Here is a 19,709-nt window from a genome sequence, read left to right as displayed (position 1 = left end):
CCCGTATCCCAGTCCCTATTGCCCCTCTCTGTCCCACCCCTGCCCTGTGCCCAATCCCGTTTCAGTTCCTTTTCCCTTCTAGCGCCCCTTCATTGGAATAGACTCCCACTTCACCCACACTGCGTAGTTTCCGCTCCTCCCTCAAAACGCATCTCTTCTCCCTAGCCCATCCTACTGCTACTCCTGGCCCCTGACCTCCTGTTATGACCCTGCTTCCCTGACCTAGCCTCTGGCCCTTTGCTTTCATTTAAGCAACGAATCTGTATCTCCCCACCCAAGCCCAATAAACATTCTTTATTCATCCATTTTTCTTGATTGTACCGTTTTGTTTAAACTTGTAAAGCGCCTTGGCGAAAGGCGCTATAAAAATGTACATAAATAAATAAATGTTTGTGGTAAGCAGGAGATCTCAAAAACAACACCAAGCCAGTGACGCTCAGAAAACAGAGCTCAATCAGTAACATATTTTGTTACCAAAGGAAAAACGGAGTTCAAGAGAGTTACACATGCAGAGTCTTTTACACCGCTGATCTCTCTATCTCTATTCCTCTCTAATCCACGACCCTCTCTCCCTCCTCCTCTAACAAGAACCTCTGTGTCACCCTCGACCCCTCCCTCTCCTGCTCTCAGCACATCTCTACTCCGGCACGCTCCTGTCGCTTCTTCCTCAGCAGCACACACAGAATTCACCCCTTCCTCACTGACTACTCCACGCAGCTCCTAGTCCAGGACCTGGTACTGTCCCGCCTTGACTACTGCAACTCCCTCCTGGCCGGCCTCCCTGCCTCTGCTGCTCGCCTTGTCTTTTCCCTTCATCCTTTTTCTGTACGTTTTTCATCAGTTTTATATACAGTACTAGTGTGTGCATTTAAAACAGAAGAACTAGGGGTTCTGGGGGTGCGACAGAGCCCCTGGCTTTGCATGGCTTCCATCATATACAGGGCTTACAGTTTTGTTCAATGACTTTCAGCACCCCCACTTTAAAAATGGTTCCAGACTGTGGTATTATTGATGCACCACATGTGTGCAGTGTAATACTGTATGCGTATTTTTTTTTTAATGATGGACTTATTGCATTTAGAGTTTATTTTCTTGTTATAAAGCAGGTGCCAGAGCTCATCCTTTAGGGTTGTTGTGTGATGACAGTAACAACGCTAGCTGAGTATGCTTTGCTGTCCTACAAAATCAACGACAGTGGAGCTGTGTACAAAGTACTGGTCAAATCAGCCACCTGAAACTACAGCACAATAAGAACCCACAGCCAGGAGAGAATGGGGCTGTGAAGCATGGCACGTGTTTATCTGTTTCATAGGTTTCCTTTTTAAAAGCAATTAGAAGGAGCAGCCTAACACAGTCTATCATTCTACTAAGTAATGCAGTTGCATGCCTTTGTCTTATGTCGGTATTCACTTCAATTCAGGCACTAAGATTTCACTTTACAAAAGCGCCCTTATTTTGAAAACTCAACGTAGAACGAGTGAGGGTCAGGATTCGAGTTTGAATGAAATTGTAATTAAATAATACAAATACAGTAATATAATGTTCTGAGAGCTGGGGTTATCGTGTTAAATACAGTAATATAATGTTCTGAGAGCTGGGGTTATCGTGTTAAATACAGTAATATAATGTTCTGAGAGCTGGCGTTATCGTGTTAAATACAGTAATATAATGTTCTGAGAGCTGGCGTTATCGTGTTAAATACAGTAATATAATGTTCTGAGAGCTGGGGTTATCGTGTTAAATACAGTAATATAATGTTCTGAGAGCTGGGGTTATCGTGTTAAATACAGTAATATAATGTTCTGAGAGCTGGCGTTATCGTGTTAAATACAGTAATATAATGTTTTGAGAGCTGGAGTTATCGTGATAAATAAATAACAAGCCGAGGTGCCAAAGACGAGAAAAAAGTCATGTAACTAGTTTAAAATAACAAATGTGTATAATTATGTAATATTTAAGTATGTAGTGTGGAGTATTTGATTGCTTCAAATGTCAAATAAATAAGTTAAACAACTTCTTACGCTTCTGTTAAAAAGTTTTTTTTGTATAAACCCCGCCCAACTCATTAATAATGCGTATGGACTTCCAGCCCCGCCCATAATACCGAGCAGTGGACTGTGTGAAGATATTTTTAACAAAACCACAAGATGGCGCTGCAGATCTTAGTAATGATTTGAACAAACTGAAATGCGTCGTTTCTAATGTCTGGATATTTGCAATAATTAATTCCTACATAAGATCAAACGAAAATGATAGTAAAGTGGATTGATTAGCTTGTCTTACGTAAAAAGGCCATTAGCTAACGATGTGACGTGCTGGCAATGCATCCTCTGGAGTAAGACATTGCTGTCAGTAGTTTAACATCAATGCTGAAAAATATAAATGTTATTAGATGTTATTTGTTTTAAATGCGGGAGGAAGTTCTCTGTTTGCTTGCCTTGTCTGTCAGGAAATGTGGTTACACTCGCACTTCCAAGGTCATTTCAGCAGTTTTCAAGCATGTCAGTCAATAGGGGAAGCAGCTGATTGGTTACTGACCGGAAATAAGGCTTTGAACGGTGGGGACACTTTCACTCCCTAGGTGACCATGAGGCAAGGCCTGCAAATAGAGATTTCTTTCATTTGAAAGCAAGGCGTGCAAATAGAGATTTATTTAATTTGAAAGCAAGGCGTGCAAATAGAGATTTATTTAATTTGAAAGCAAGGCGTGCAAATAGAGATGTCTTTCATTTGAAAGCAAGGCGTGCAAATAGAGATGTCTTTCATTTGAAAGCAAGGCGTGCAAATAGAGATTTCTTTCATTTGAAAGCAAGGCGTGCAAATAGAGATTTCTTTCATTTGTTTTAAAATTAAAATACACGATTGCTAACAGAGATTTCTTTAATTTGGTTTAAAATTTCTTTCAGATTTCTTTCACATGTGAGATCTGTAGAGTGAGTGGATGTGCATGGCATGGACAGTTGACGGGATTATTGTGTTAGCTACAATTACTTTAAGTGCAGCAAAAATTGGGTGAATAGCAAAATGCGTTTTTGATATCACAGATGTGTGTGGTAAAGCACATTACAAACTTGGCAAACCATTGTAAACTATGGTAGTTACTGTGCTTTAACTGTGAGTTCAGGAGTTGTTTCTTGCCTCTTATTAGCACTAGCAGTATTATCACTGCCCCACCCCCTTCTCATTTCAAAGCTCTTTGGGTTCTTTGATGTATGTGATGCTTCGTTTTTGGAGTATGTGTGCATTTCAAAGACTAGGCTGTAGCACAGGAAGGAAGTCATTAGAAACCATGAAGCAAACATGCTTTTAAAATCTCTATGCCTCAAATGAATGAATGACAAACAAGACCCGTAGAAACCAAACAATATACATACCGATCTATTTACATTGGCCAACCTATACAAACGATGCCTTTAAAATGGACACTGAACAAACAGCGTTTGCAAATAAATATGTAGTGCTTTGTGCTTCATGTTAATACTGCGTAATTTAATTTATATGTAAATATATTGCAATAGTCGGGTAGTGATTCAATTGTGTGCCAATGTCGATAGCGGCGTGGACAGGGTTAATTCTGCGAGGAATGTGATTGACACGCGGCGCTTTCGCCTCGCTCGCGCATCAAGCATGCGTAGTTCTGAGCTGAGGGGACTTCAGAAATCTCTCGAGCAGAGAAGCAGTCGGCGAGGCAGGGGTGAGTGAGCGGCGAGCATGATAACTATATACAAATTCATGTTTGAATTCAGTATAATACAATTATGGTACACATCCCAAAATATATATATATGCTAATTGGAAGGTACCCGGGTGACCTCCGGTTTTAAAATAACATTTAAAAACATTAGTTGGGGATCACTTTGTTGTCACAGTGACCGTCAGGTGTTACATAATTTAAATAACGTGCTGTCGCCTGTAACGCAATTGTAAATACAGTGTAGTATCAAATACCACATTGGATAATTAGAAATTGAATAAAGCCTTACAAACTCTGAATGCAGTTTCGACACGGCCTTATCAGCGTGCACTTCTTAAACTTAGCGACATGAGAGATACTGTCCTAGTTACAGACACAGTACGACTATTAGTGCTGAAGTTAAAGTTATCTCCTGAATCATAAACCACAAAGACAGCCTGCACCAAAATGCAAAGTCTTTGAAATGTTCAATATTTGTTGTTCTGTTAACGTGTCGCCGATATACGCAGTATGGGGGCGTCTTGGGTCTCATTGCTTTGTGTATTTGTCATCTATTTCATTATATTTCATTATATTATTAGTTGTCACTCGGTATGCAATTATTCTGTGTCTTGTAACTGCACTGTTGTTTGTATACTGCGGAGCTCTGCGGTTTGGCTCAGAAAGCATATTGCAAAAGTGACGAGCGGGTGCAATCGAGCCGGGGTTTATAATTTAGTGTAAGTTACAGTTTTCACGAGTGAAGGAAACTATTGCTAAGGTGGAAAAAAAAAACGCAGACAACTTTATTTTGGAGGCTCCGAATGATAATTTATTTCCTTGGTAAATTGATACTACATCAAGGAATGAACGGAAATATTGTACAGACTGTGTTTCAGCATTACCAGAGCCCAAACACGAGAGTAACGTTTACTAGTTCGCTCAGCAGCAGTGTGGATTACAAATTCAGTGTGGATGCAAATTCTGTTTTGTATTTAGGGAACCATAGTAACCAGGGTTGGGGTCGGAGTGGTGGTGTCATTCAAACAATGGATGTTCATTCGCAGGTTCTTCAGGTTACCATGGTAACCTGCCTCATACCTTTGGGGTTTGGCTTGAACTGGGTGCTTGACTGATTAAGCTTTGCATGGTCCTCATTGTTATCAAGCCTGCCGATGTGTGCAGTGTGCCCTGTTGTTTAGTATTTTGGTGAGCAGGAGGAATGATAGAGGTGTGGATGATATAGAGAGGTATGTGCGATATAGAGCGATGTGGATGATGTAGAGAGATCTGGTGCTGGAGGTGCAGAGTCCTCCTGCTTAATAGGCATCATTAAATAATAAGCTGATTAAGACCTGGAAGGAGGTTGCATTGGTTAATTAAGGCCCACACAGCACCCCTGTGAATCTGGAGCCCGTGCCCACGGATGACATTGCGCTTCTTAGCATGAAGGTTATGGCTTTGTTTCTTCAACACAAGGTGCGTTTTATTATAATGCATTTCATTTTGAACTCTGAAGTTCTCCTTGACCGATTGCATCGCTCCAGAGATCAATGTATCTTGATTTCAGCATCTGATCACGTCGCTCCATGATCCACCATTTTACAACAAGCCTGAGGATCTGTATACGGTACAGCAGTACTGATGGTCGTTCTCAACTCCTTCAGGCGCCTGTTCTGAGTGCTGTGTTTGTAATGTCCACGCGCCAAAACATATCAGAAAGCATTTTGGGATATTGGAGGATGCACCAAAAATTGTGTTCGTTATTACAGCGTCCACACTTCTGACAAACCGCACTAGCTGATGAAATCTAATTAGAACCGGGCACGAGACTACCCCCTGAGGTGATCTCGAGTCCGGTTTTAAACACTGCGTAGTGTAGGTGCTAACTGTATTTAACACTTTTAAGCCTGTTTAAAGGCATAGTGTGGACAGAGTCTTGGTGCAGGTGGACAAAGACTAGAATATCTGGACTTTGAGCACTGGAATTGTGATCTGGGCTTTTATTCATACAATTTGAAAAGGACACAACAAAAAGGCATTATGTCACTAAAGAGGAACTAAACCAAATGGATAATTGCGTACAGTATTTGGTTTGCTTCCAAAGCCACAGAACGACCCATGTGGTTTTACAAATGGCCAGGTACTGGAAACAATCCATTGCCTGTGAAATGGCCTTCACTAGAAATATGTGCTAGGCTGTGCTGGGTAGATTGCAGTTCTGTAGTATTGACCAAAGGAGTAACAGGATTTCAAATCTATGTTCCTACCTCTTAATACTGCAGACAGTGTTATCACTGGTGTTGGTTGATTGTCTATTGTTTGTGTGCTTGTTATTTGTATGTTAATTTGGGTGTTGCTGACATTTCAAATGCAATAAAGATTAAAAGTTGCTGCTCCTTAATGGTACGTAATCGCACCCTGTGCTTCACTCGCATGTTGACCTACAACACAGGAAGTGAACAGGTACCAGGTGCAAGCAGTGGAAAAACAAGCAAAGGACACAATGCTGCTTCTAAGAAACAGATTTTTAGCCTTAAAGCATTCCTGTAAATTCTCTCAGACATAACATGCACTATCTACTCGTAATGATGAATACAGAGAAATTACAGTTATATAATGCCATTTAAAAGGAACATCGGTAATTCTCAGAAGTATTCATAATATGATCGACTAACTAGAACTGCTGTTGTGAATGTAGAAAGTCCGGGATGGGTTGTGTCTGATGCTGCCTTTGTGACATAATTCTACACCACTATTACTGTTTGCAACTCCCTCATTGGTCAAGACTGGAGGCGGAAGCTTGTTACTGTTGCTGATTGGCTAGCTGGTCATTCCAGAGGAGTGGGTGGGGTCCCAGGTGTTTGTGCTACAGAGAGAGAGAGAGAGTCTGTGTGTTTGTGTGTGTTTGTGTTTTAGTCTCTGAGAGGCTGTGTTATCCCTGTAGATTACTGCAGAGTGCCTAAAGCAAACAGACCATCACCAGAATAAATCAAGAATATCCGTGTATTCACAAAACATCAAAGGAAACCTGAAATGTACATATGCCTTGACAAGTCACAGATCACCTGTATGGAAATGAGCAAGTCTGATTTCAAATTGCTTTCAAGTCAAGTTCCAGTCAATGGCAGATGGAGCCCTGGCTTAAGAGACACCCTACTCTGAGATCCTAACTTTTCCAGCTGCTGTAGTTTGTTTATCCAAACTTTAGTAGCTGCAGCCCACATTGTGAAAGCCCTGATTGCGCTGAAAGGCACAGTGAAGGGAGCAGTTTCACAGCAGCAGTCTCCGCTGTGATATCAGGGCTCCAGCAGAGGAAACGCTCCCAGGCATTCAATAGCAGCCCTGTGCTGCAATCACTGTCGTTCTGGCGTCCAGTCAAGCATATAAAATACAGACCTTTCCAATAGTAGCCTCCTTCCTGAATGACATTGCTGAGAGGAAGAGCAGCAATGGGGTGTGTTGTAACGTTGCCCCCAATGGTCCCCAACACTGGTCCTCAAGATCCCTTCCAGCACAGTCCTTCCTTCCAGTAAAGTCCTTGATTAGTTAATTCACCATTAGCTGCTTCAATTGACTAATTAAGGACATGTTTGGAATACATAGCTGGACTGGAATGGGTCCCGAAAGCTAGTTTCACATTAGCCGCCTTTAAACTCTTTTTTTATTAATCCGATGTGTGTTTGTATTACCCCCCTATTAACCTCATACAGAACAAAATCCACTGGAGAGTAATTGATAATGGAGGTCAGAGGTCGCAGGTTCTGTGTGAAAGCATGCAGTGTAAATACAGCTTTGAAACATTTTGTGTTTGGATGTTTCATTGTTCCTTAAAAACACGGGACTGGATAGCTTGTAGTATGGATCTTAAAATTGGTATGCCTTCAGAATTGAAACCAAACATGCTAAATTGCACATTGTTATAAACCCAGCCTGATCTCCGTTCTGCCCCCAGCACTCCCAGGTCAGATAGCCTGTGTGTGGGATTCCAGCTCAGCATAGCTTTGGAAACCCCAGTCCTAGAACAGTCTGTCCTCCCTGTGCCAAGGTGCTACTCTATTTATGGCATTCTTTATCAGTGCTATTAAAAAAAAGATACATTAATAACACTGATAAATTGCTCTGATAGTAAACCAGCTTGTCTGTAGGCAAGACGCTTTGTCATTTTTTAAAAAGCTGCTCTTCAGGTTAGACCCTAGACTTTGCAACACAATCTCCCCTTTTGTTCCTGTGCGTTATGATGGGCTGTTGCCTTTCTGTCCTGTCTAAGTTCCTATTGTATGGGTTACCTGTGATTCTCGATTGTTGTTTCTGCTTACTAGCTGTCACAGCAAAAGTGTCCCCTGCTTCATTGGGGGGCTTGATTGAAGTCTTAAAAGGAGTTTTAACATAACCTTAGGCTGTGCCAGAACCACAGGACAGTGTTGGGACAGAGTGTGCAGACACTACTGTACACAGGGAGTGGTGAGGACTGGAATAGAAACAGTCTTGACCCTTTAAGGTGTGACTTGACAGTTTAAGATCATATATTTTCTGTTGTACTTATGTCAAACATTTCTAATCGTATAAAACAAGGAAGAAAATACTTGCCTTTGTTCTGAGAGACGGCTGCAAGGATCGTTTAAACGGTGAACGTAAAATAAAAACCCTGAACTTTATTCTAGTAAACGTTTAACTGAAAAGGATGTTCTTCTGGTGATCTTGCCCTTACTCAATCATTTACAGATTGGGGACCCTTGGTGGCATTTCTCAGCTTGTGTCTTTCTCTGTTCCTGGCAGACTGTTGCTGGCATGCTGTTTCTGAAGCACGCTCTCGGGCCGGCACGGCGCTGCCTCTACAGGACACAGAGGTACAGTATGGGGGTCACGTTTTACCATACACTAGTATTTTGGAGATATTAGCCACTAACATTCACTTTACTGTGACTACAGCAGATTCTTTAGGGTTATACTACAATCATGGTCGTTTTAGCCAATTGGAGCTCAGATAGCCATCCATTTATTATGCAGCATAAAACCAAACCATCTACACCCTAATGCTATTAATGCTAAACGTGTCACTATAGCCATGCACTTATACTGTGCTACAGCCCCAGATGAAACCAGTATCACATACAGTATGTGCCTTAGCTTAGAACACCTGTCGATTCTCTTACTGAAGATGCAGAACACCTCTTCAACTTGAACGCAGTAAATCTGTCTTTTTTTAGGGACCAAAGTCTTTTTATAGGGACCAATGATTGGGACAATAGAGCCACTCTGAAGAACAAGCAGCTTTATATATAAAATAATAATGATTGTTCGTGCGTTGAAGTTATAACTTGAGTGTTAAATTGACATCCTGGATTGGTGTTCCCACTATAATATAAAACTGTACAATATAAAAATGTGTGCGCTTGGCATAAGATCAGCATGCATAAAGTCATGTAGAATGTGACATCAGACCCAATCAAAACGGTTTGGATTCCAAAGTCAAGGCCCTGCTGTTTTATTAGCGCAATAGTTAAATAAAAACTCTGAGCGATCCAGCCTGCGGTGCATATCAAACGCTTCACTGCCAGTGGAAGGAGACCGTGATGGAGAGAAATACCAGTATGAGTTCAACACAAATGTAACTTAAGATACAAATAAATGCTACAATCGAATAGTAATGAACTTGTGCATGCACTGCCAGCGCACTGAGGATGGCTGTTATGAATTGGTGGACTTGACAGCCCACCAGCCTGTCCTCAGGTACATACATGTACATTATTACTTAATTAGCAGCAGTAGTTGTAGTAGTATGTTGTAAAACTAGTTTTCTGTCCTGTGGTCTGTAAGTAGTAGACTCACGCAGCTACTTGTCCCAGAGATTAGCATTAATTATGTTCCCTTGGTGTTGATAACAGGGCGATAGAGACTCTCCTTATCTCCTGAATGCAGTGAGAGCAGCAGTTCAGAACACAGGCACTCCTTGATAACACGGTCTCTCGTGCTGGGGGGAGATTAAGAGCTTCACTTTCATTATAGCTAGACTTCCCTTTAATCGACACGGCAGAAAAACATCAATTTGAGTTTGTCCAAGCTTGAGTGAACATACAAAGGTTATTTATCACACAGCACAAATCCTTAACCATGCAGTTATACTACAGTCCCAGATCACAATTAGACAGTTCGTGTGGCTCGGTTCAGTTCAAGCACGGCACGGCTCGGTGTGGTTACTGAAGTCCTGCCCGGCGCCTCTGTACTGACCAGCTGAGCTCACGAGACATGCAGGTCATTAATGTTGCAGTGCATCATACAAAAGTAACAGCACTCTATGGAGGGCTTTTTGTGATTTTGTAATTTTTTGGGGGGATTGATTAAAAAAAAAAGATCCCAATACAGTAATCCGTCACATATCCGCCCTAGCTGTTTATCTGCCACGATCAATCTCTTCAGCAATGTTAGTGTATTATTGAACAGAGAAGATTAGTTCAGAGACTGTAGATCCCACTAAAGTATTCATACACTGTGTTCTATGTGCTCCGTACGCTGCCATTGCTGGTAGTGTCACGTGAGCTGTTCAGTGTGTTGATATGTAAATAAATCCTGTTCACCTGTATCAACTTCAACCTCCGTCTCGATCTCCTGCCTGTCACTCAGCAGCGAATGCACGCACCCACACAAGCATTAATCCCCTGTATCTTTCTAAACAAGGGATTTAGGGGAGCTCCCTAATAAAAGCTGAATCTCAAAACAATAATTGTGTGAATGTAGTGATTGTTCCAGCTGTGTATAATGGTATTTAAAACAGGACTCATTCATCCGACTTTTTACATATCCGCCCTTACTCTGGTCCCACTGCAGTCGGATATGTTAAACCGGAAAGTAAATCTAACATCCCTAATTGAAGCAGAAATGTGTGCTGAAATATAATCTGCATCCAGCTGGTTTGAAAACATTGGCTTTGTATTGTGAAGCTGTACTGGGGAGTAAAGTGAACTCGGTGAGCGACTGCGATCATCTGTCTTGACAATGAGGATCCTGTGTAACCCTGTCTGTAGGCACTGGAGAGCTGTAATCCCCTGGCTAATGGTATTAAAAAAGAAAACATTAAAATCATTGCCTTTCTGGGCCTCAAGATTTGAACTGAATGGATTTTCCACAGGAATCTTACAAAGTGACAACCCCCTTCTTTGCTGATGTGCTTCTGTGTTGAATATAGGAAGCCTGGAAGTTAAGTAACCTAAAGTAAATATGTAAAGTCCAGCCTGGGTTAATCATTGCTTTAAAAAAAAACAGGTATTATTTTTCAAAGCGTTTCACAGCTAGCTTGCCTGTCAGCTGCTTAGCAAATGATGCCTTCTACCTAGGGGAGTTACTGTATGTCTGGAGCTTGGCTCTGTCTACTCACTTTTATGGAGGACAAAAGTAATTAACCTCTTAAGGTGACGCCTGTTTAATGAAACCCTTCGTTCACCAATAGCTTCAGAGCTTCACCATTTTCATACAGTCTGATTCACTGTGCAGTGTTTCCTCCCTTAGAGCTGCTTAAACAACTCTTATTAGTAAAGCTAGACTCTGTCGTGACTTTTTCATGCTGTGATCAGAGTGATCAGCTCCGAGCACGTTTACCAGGCTTCTGGTTGTCCAAACTCCTGGCACCCACCTGCTCACTTCAATAATACAACCTGGAAATGAGAAGCTGCAGCATATTTTAAATATCTCACTTTCCCAGGTCATACACCCTGCTGTCGGGGCTGATGGAGTAGCAGCCATAGGCAGACTGGCTGACGAAGGACAAGCCGGCTGCTGAAGAGACTGGTTAAAGCAGGAAGGTGCTGTGAACGTGTGTGAAAGGGTTTTGTTTTGGGCTGGTAAACGGCTTAGCCGTCCGGCCGTAGTTAGGGAAGAAGAAAGTTTCCGTTGGTACTCCAAAAAGGAGTTTGGTTTTTGTTTGGTTTTGTTTTTGTTTCGATTATTGTAAATAATAAAAGTGCACCCAAGTGCTGATAAAATCAGTTCTGTGTCTGTGTGTAAGGGTGAAAACGCGAGCCGTCCGCGGTAAGGCGATCCGCCTGTTTGTTTGTTTGTTTTTCAACACAGCTGTTGTCCTATTAGAAGTGTAGTGATTCAAAATGGGTTCTTTTTGTTAAAGTTCTGATGCCACCTCTCTTTCCTGCTTTCACCTGAAGAATAGACCTTTGAGGTCTTGAAAACTTTTCAAGCGATTTAATTATTGTTTAGTTCGTCCAATAAAAGGGATCACATCTCCTCCTCTTTATCTTTTTATTATGACTCAAATTTTGAGCAATTGAGAACAATTGCAGATATCATAAAAAAGGTAAGGGATAGTAAAACAGATGTCATTTACGCAGGTCAGGGTTGACTGTAGCCAGTGCAATTGGCTCAATGCACGGATAACATAAGAATAAGCTGACATTACTGACTGAATTACCAAAGGGATCTGTGCAAATATAGATAATGAATGTCTCTGAACTAGGGAACACATTATTCCTGGAAGCTCAGTTAGCAATTCCACCCTTTGATAAAATTCCAAATTTTTCTATGGAGGTAATTAACAAGGTAATGCCTTAACAGGCTCTGAGCTCCGTCTCTCATGCACAATCTGAGCCAAAAATTAGGTACAACGTCCGAAAAGCGTCTCGGTATGTAAATTTGCCAGTTTGAACGTGAGACGGGTTAGAAAGAAACTAAAAGTAACACATGTTTTGACTCCAAGTCTTATCAACAGTCAAAACATTTGTTGTAGTTTCTTTTAGTTTTTCCACTTCGGCTTTAGAGTTCACTTGAATCTGGGTGGGGATAAATCAGCTTGCTACAGACTGGTACAAAAGTACAGACCTGACTGACCTGAAGAAGAGTCACAGCCGATTAAAACCAGAGAACAGATCTCTTTGTATGGTACACTTCTTTGAAAATGGCTGCCTGTATGTCATGGATGATTAGAGATCGGGCAGTGACGTGTTTTTTATAATTTTTTTTTTTATATCAATTTAGTCGTTGCCAATTTGATATGTCCAGTTATTTTTAGGCTCAGCTCACCGCTACCACCCCTGCGCTGAAGGGCGAAGACGAACGCACGCTGTCCTCCAAAGTGTGTGCCGTCAGCCGCCCGCTTCTTTACACTCTGCAGACTCACCATGCAGCCACCTCGGAGCTACAGCGTCGGAGGACAACGCAGCTCTGGGCAGCTTGCAGGCAAGCCCGCAGGCAAGCCCGCAGGCGCCCGGCCAGACTACAAGGGTCGCTGGTGCGCGTGAGCCGAGGACACCCTGGCCGACCTAACCCTCCCTCCCCCCGGGCGACGCTCGGCCAATTGAGCGCCGCCCCCTGGGAGCTCCCGTCCACGGTCGGCAGTGGAATAGCCTGGACTCGAACTCGCGACGCAGGGCAGTGACGTATTTGTTCGTCTTTTCTCGAAGGAATAGGGTAATTTGTTTGTAATGAAATCAGTAATCTATGTACCTCTCGTTATTCTATAGGTACATTGGACTATAGGTAGAACAGTTACAGTCCACACTATACTGAATTGAATTTTCTGGCTCTCTGATTTTACAGCCAAAAGTATTGATGGTTTTGATAAAAAAAAAAAAATAGTTACATTCAAAACATTTCTCAAACATTTTTTACTACCATATTTGCTGGCTGCAAGATCCAATAGTACAGTATTGCGTACTGTATTGAATTAGCTGGCACTCAGATACCCAGTACAGAGTTCTCTACACTAGACTGTATTGAATTAGCTGGCTCTCAGATTCCTAGTACAGCACTGAGTTTTCTATACTAGACTGTATTGAATTAGCTGGCTCTCAGATCCCCAGTACAGTACTATCTCTATACTAGACTGTATTGAATTAGCTGGCTCTCAGATACCCAGTACAGAGTTCTCTACACTAGACTGTATTGAATTAGCTGGCTCTCAGATCCCTAGTACAGCACTGAGTTTTCTATACTAGACTGTATTGAATTAGCTGGCTCTCAGATCCCTAGTACAGCACTGAGTTCTCTGTACTAGACTGTATTGAATTAGCTGCTCTCAGATCCCCAGTACAGAGTTCTCTACACTAGACTGTATTGAATTAGCTGGCTCTCAGATCCCCAGTACAGCACTGAGTTCTCTATACTAGACTGTATTGAATTAGCTGGCTCTCAGATCCCCAGTACAGCACTATCTCTATACTAGATTGTATTGAATTAGCTGGCTCTCAGATCCCCAGTACAGCACTGAGTTCTCTATACTAGACTGTATTGAATTAGCTGGCTCTCAGATCCCCAGTACAGCACTGAGTTCTCTATACTAGACTGTATTGAATTAGCTGGCTCTCAGATCCCCAGTACAGCACTATCTCTATACTAGATTGTATTGAATTAGCTGGCTCTCAGATCCCCAGTACAGCACTGAGTTCTCTAAACTAGACTGTATTGAATTAGCTGGCTCTCAGATCCCCAGTACAGCACTGAGTTCTCTATACTAGACTGTATTGAATTAGCTGGCTCTCAGATCCCTAGTACAGTACTATCTCTATACTAGACTGTATTGAATTAGCTGGCTCTCAGATCCCCAGTACAGCACTGAGTTCTCTATACTAGACTGTATTGAATTAGCTGGCTCTCAGATCCCCAGTACAGCACTGAGTTCTCTATACTAGACTGTATTGAATTAGCTGGCTCTCAGATCCCCAGTACAGCACTGAGTTCTCTATACTAGACTGTATTGAATTGGTTGGCTCTCAAATCCCCAGCACAGAGTTCTCTATATTGGACTGTATTGAGTTTGCTGGCCCTCCTAGATTTTTCTATAAACAGAGTGTTCTGTTTGTTTAGGCTGCTGGTGCGGACCCCGCTGTTTTACCCACAGGTCTGTGCGGACAAAGGCTGCGTGCGCTGGCAGAGTGGCGAGGGCGGCAGAGACTGGAATCCAAGATGGCAGCACATGGTGGCAGGGCTGGCAGCAGGGACTGGCATGGTGCTGGCATTCGGGCTGTACCACAGACAGGTGAGGAGGGGGGACTAGAGAGAACAGAACGAGTCTGGATCATTTACACCCCCCTTTTTAATGCTTTATTTGTGGCGCTGCAATACTACACGCTGCTCTGTACAATGGCATGATGCCAAAACACTGGTAGAACTAACCCTGCACACAATGCCCTCAATAAAGTACATTATTGAAATGATCAACTGCCAGGAGTTTGATGTTTTAATGCACTCTTCCTCGCTTATAGCTGCATGCACAGCTGCTGTTGGTAAACCTACACACAATCAAAACTGTGACTTCCTCATGCTGTGATCTCGTAATGCAGAGCACATTTACCAGGGGCCTAATTGTTCGAACTCCTGACACCATGTTAATACCAAACCTAAACTAGAGAAGATCTGAAACCCATGTGCAGGTCCTGTGAGTTTCAAGCCCTGCTGTAATGTTCGTTGTGGAGGATAAATCAGTAGAAAAGAGGCCATCTCTAGAAATGTTGGCTAGAACAGTGCTTTAATTCATGCACGTTGTGCTATAGGTACATACCAAACCCCTCCAGGCAGTTTCTATCATAGTAAGATCCTTTTATCTTCCAATCCCAGCCCTTCCTTTGTCTCGTTTTGCCAGGAGGAGCAAGCAGCCTCAGAGGAGCAGTTAGCCGACTCCGCAGGCAGAGGAGGGGAGGCTGTCTTCCCAGAAACAGCGGCTCCAGTGGGGGCGTACCCTATCTTCACCCGGGAAGAGGTCACCAAACACAGGACGCTGCAGGACGGGGTGTGGGTGACCTTCGGGGACAGCGTTTATGACATCACAGACTTTGTAGGGCTGCACCCCGGGGGCAGTAAGATCATGCTAGCAGCAGGGGGTGCCCTTGAGCCCTTCTGGGCGATGTACGCTGTCCACAACCAACAGCATGTGCTGGAGCTCCTAGGAGAGTACAAAGTGGGGGAGCTGAGCTCAGAAGACAAGAAGAAAGGATCAGGGGCAATTTCAGACCCGTACGCCAGCGACCCTCCAAGACACCTGGCTCTCAAAATCAACAGCCTGAAGCCTTTCAACGCAGAGCCGCCCTCGGAAATCCTGTCGGAGAACTTCCTCACGCCAAACGCCTTCTTCTTCAAGAGGAACCATCTCCCCGTCCCGGAGGTGGACCTGGAGAGATATCGGCTAGAGATTTCCGGGGAAGGCTTGCCGAAGGCTGTATCCCTAACCCTGGAAGATCTCAAGACCAAGTTCCCCAAGCACACTGTGACGGCCACTCTGCAGTGCGCAGGGAACAGGCGGTCAGAGATGAACAAGATCAAGCAGGTGAAGGGGCTGGACTGGGGCATCGCGGCGATCAGCAATGCCCAGTGGGGAGGGGTGCGGCTGCGCGAGGTCCTGGAGCACGCTGGATACCGCCACGGGGGTGCCACCCAACACGTGCAGTTCGAAGGTCTGGACAAGGATGTCTCCGGGACTCCTTACGGGGCCTCCATCCCGCTCCGCAAGGCCCTCAGCGACGATGGGGACGTGCTGCTGGCTTACGAGATGAACGGGGAAGAGCTGCCCCGGGATCATGGTTTTCCGCTCAGGGCGGTGGTGCCAGGGACAGTGGGAGCCAGGAACGTGAAATGGCTCGGCAAAATCATCGTGAGCGCCGAAGAGAGCAAGAGCCACTGGCAGCAGAACGATTACAAAGGCTTCTCCCCCTCCGTGGACTGGGACACGGTGGACTTCAAGTCAGCCCCGGCCATCCAGGAACTCCCGATCCAGTCTGCGATCACAGAGCCGCGAGAAGGGGCGCTGCTGGAGAGGAGCGGTGAGCAGGTGACCGTCAGAGGGTACGCCTGGAGCGGGGGCGGCAGGGAAGTGGTCAGGGTGGACGTTTCTCTTGACGGGGGCAAAACGTGGCAAGTGGCCACACTGCGGAGCGGGGAGGACGCTCCGCCTCTGGGCCAGGCTTGGGCCTGGAAGCTGTGGGAGTTGAGCGCCCCCTTTCCCCCGGAGGGTGAACAGCTGGATATTGTGTGCAAGGCCGTGGACAACAGTTACAACATGCAGCCGGACTCTGTCGCCCCCATCTGGAACCTGAGGGGAGTGCTGAGCAATGCCTGGCACCGGGTGAGGGTGTCTGTGAAGAAAGACTAGACAAAGATAGGGAACTCGGCAGGGAGACTTATTACCAATTAATGAGGTTGAATGGGGTTTAGTGCAGGGCTGCCCAGTTCTGGTCCCTATAACTTCAGAACTCCCCTCCTGTCAGCCTGTATTGCTCAGCTGAAGGTCAGTAGAATTGACTGATAACTGACTGTACTGATCAAACTCTTGGTCAATTTAACACTTGGTCTATATAAGTGACTTAAAACAAACTGCCCAGACCCAGTCAATATAATTGTACAAATGATATTGTTAGACTGATATTACTTAAACTGACTGTTTAGTATTGAGCAGATGTATTCTCGCATCCTTCACAGTACCACTCTATAGCTGTTGTATAGACTGGAAGCTGACAGTATTCCCAAACTGTTGCTGTTAGCCTGCATTGGTAGCGACCCTTTAACTTACTAGTCTAATTACTTGACTATAGACTGTCTGTATTGCTAGTCTGATAGGATAGCCTGTACTACCAAACCAACCATGTTTCCCAGACTATTATATATAGATAACAGACCCAAGAGCATGGAGCAGCAGCTCCTTTTATCTTGATATTAACGAAGGTTCATATGAAGCACTTCGGACATGCAGGCTGTGAAAAGGGAGGGGGGTTAAGGGTAGTTCTGGAACGAAGACTCAGGGAATACCCCAGGTGCCGTCCTCCCAAGCAGTTTGGCCATCCACTGAGTTCCATAGAGCACCAGTCCAGATGAAAACCAATCAAATAAAGAGAATGGCTTTTTAGTCTGTATGATTTGTATTGTTAATTTTTGTAATTGGGGATGTGGGTCAGATTTACATTGTAGAAGTTCTCTGTCTCTCTCTCTCTCGTGCACATTGATGTATTATCAATCCCTAAAGCAAAGATTGTACCCAAACGACTGTTAATCATTGAATCTAAAACTGTACTGTATGTTCATGCTCAAAAAGGAGAGAATGGGCTTTTGACTGTGGCTTTGATTCGATTAAAAACATGTTTTGGTGCCCCCTTGTGGAGAAGCATTACGTTCCTTCTGGAATCATGACATTTGTATCAAAGCGACAGGACAGGACTGCAGCTGCACTAATTATAAATAAATAAATAAATAAGATTTCCATGCATTCTCTCATTAAATCATCATTAAGAAATGGTCCAGTGTCTCCATTTAAACACACACCATGTTAAACCATTGTCACCCTACACCTTATTCACTGCAGTGTAGTCGTGCTTGCGTTTGTTTTGTCCAGCCCCTGTATTTTCAATGCATCCATCCACTGTGGGTAGCAAAGCTGTCTCAACTCTAACTATATATTTACACATTATTATTACAGAGTGGTTGTAAAGTCAGACTAAGCAGCAGCAGTGGAAGTGCTCCAAAACTTTCCATTGAAATTTGAATTTAGTGACTAACAAAAATGTAATATTTACTCTGGGTGTTGTTTTCACCTTTTAATGGAGCTGCCCACTATGTAGGTCATTTTTCCTACTTTTCATCATTATTGTCAAACTAAGTGTAGCTTACAAAAAATAGTTCCATAAAATGTCTCTGCCAAGCACATCTATTTATTATATAATGTGCAGTTTTGAAAGAATGACATGTTCTAGCAGACTTCATTTCAGAACAGGATCTCGGGGGGCTGCACTGGGTTAAAGAAAACGGTGTTTGGAAGCCGTGCTTTGGACTGTCTTGTACGGGTCATTTCACCTGGAGAGTGACATTTTCACTGGCTTCTCTCCCATCAACAACCAATCAGATGAAATGACCAGAGGGTACAAGTGCAGATAGCTCCAGAACGGGGGGAATTGTTTGAAGATACAAAGTAGGAAACCTTAAAATGAACAAAACTGCACAAGTGGACCCACATAGGATTGGAAATGCTGTTAGAAATAAGAGTGTGGCAATAGACAAGTTCATTCCTGTAGCCCTGTGGGGTTCCACCTACACACTGTCAAAGCGCTGTGACTCATACCAGCTTTTAGAACTGGTTTTATAATCAGCCTTGTATATGGATCGATTTATTTGTAGTAGTTATAAATGTGTTATTGAAAATGAATGAAATGCAATTGCAACACTGAATTGTAATCCCCTTTCTGTTCTAAACAGAGGTGGGGAGTTTCTTTAATGATTGAAACTTGTCTCTTGTTAAAGTATCCAGCTGGGTCTGGCTCCACTTTACAATATGCAGTATGCAGATAAGTGAACTAAGAATCCAAATATTGAATCACAGGGATAAGGCTGCAGAATAATGAATGTACCAGGAATGTTGACTTTGTGATTATTTTTTCTGTCAATAAAGATCATTTTGCCTCTAAGGATTAACAAATAATTTTTCAAGATAAAATTTACACAGCAATAAAAACAGTCTTAAATATCTAAGAAGCTTTCAACATTGAAAGATAAAAGCATACTATAGCACGTGTGCTGATGCTATTGCGTGCTCCCTCTGTCCTGTGCTGTTCATAGAGGCATAAATAAAATCACACAAACTGACATACTGTAGCCACTAGAGGGAGATAAAGATTCACATACCCAGAAAACTGATCTAATGATTCATTAGATGGCTCTTCTGTAATGTTACATAATCTCATATCGGTCAGCTAGAACACAGGCTACAGAAAAACGGTTTTAATAAAACACTATATTTGAGAAGCTGCAATTAGAAAGTTACATAATACAGGTACAAATTTTGGGTATAGAAAAATGAGGATGTGTTTTAGTGGACATGTCCATCAAGACATTATTTTTACCAACATGAGGAGGCCACTGGGCCCATCAAAGCTGGTCCGGTTCCTAACAGCTGACTGATCTCTGAACTTTGTCAAGTTGGGTCTTAAAGGATCCCAGTGATTCAGCATCAACAACATGGCTGGGTAATCCATTCCATACCTCATAACAACTACTCAGTGTAATTGCTAACATCATAGAAGTTTTTTTTTTTTAAAAACTAGTTTTGTTTTATCAG

General features: G+C 43.2%; 1 protein-coding gene across 2 annotated transcripts; it reads left to right on the top strand.

The window, feature by feature from the left end:
• Positions 1 to 3,551: 3,551 nt before the first annotated feature.
• On the top strand, positions 3,552 to 19,059 carry LOC117401088 (sulfite oxidase). Of its 2 annotated transcripts, none has more exons than XM_059013286.1 (4): positions 3,552 to 3,694; positions 8,453 to 8,523; positions 14,483 to 14,654; positions 15,258 to 19,059. In XM_059013286.1, exons 2-4 carry the CDS (start codon positions 8,465 to 8,467, stop codon positions 16,758 to 16,760), a joined length of 1,734 nt encoding a protein of 577 aa, XP_058869269.1. In that variant the 5' UTR covers positions 3,552 to 3,694; positions 8,453 to 8,464; the 3' UTR covers positions 16,761 to 19,059. The 2 variants fall into 2 exon arrangements, with proteins under 2 accessions (XP_058869269.1, XP_058869270.1); XM_059013287.1 differs by having other exon boundaries at positions 3,552 to 3,705.
• Positions 19,060 to 19,709: the final 650 nt, after the last annotated feature.

Source organism: Acipenser ruthenus, chromosome 45, assembly GCF_902713425.1.
Source record: "Acipenser ruthenus chromosome 45, fAciRut3.2 maternal haplotype, whole genome shotgun sequence".
Classification (NCBI taxonomy): domain Eukaryota; kingdom Metazoa; phylum Chordata; class Actinopteri; order Acipenseriformes; family Acipenseridae; genus Acipenser; species Acipenser ruthenus.
This window is presented reverse-complemented; position numbering and strand designations above follow the sequence as displayed.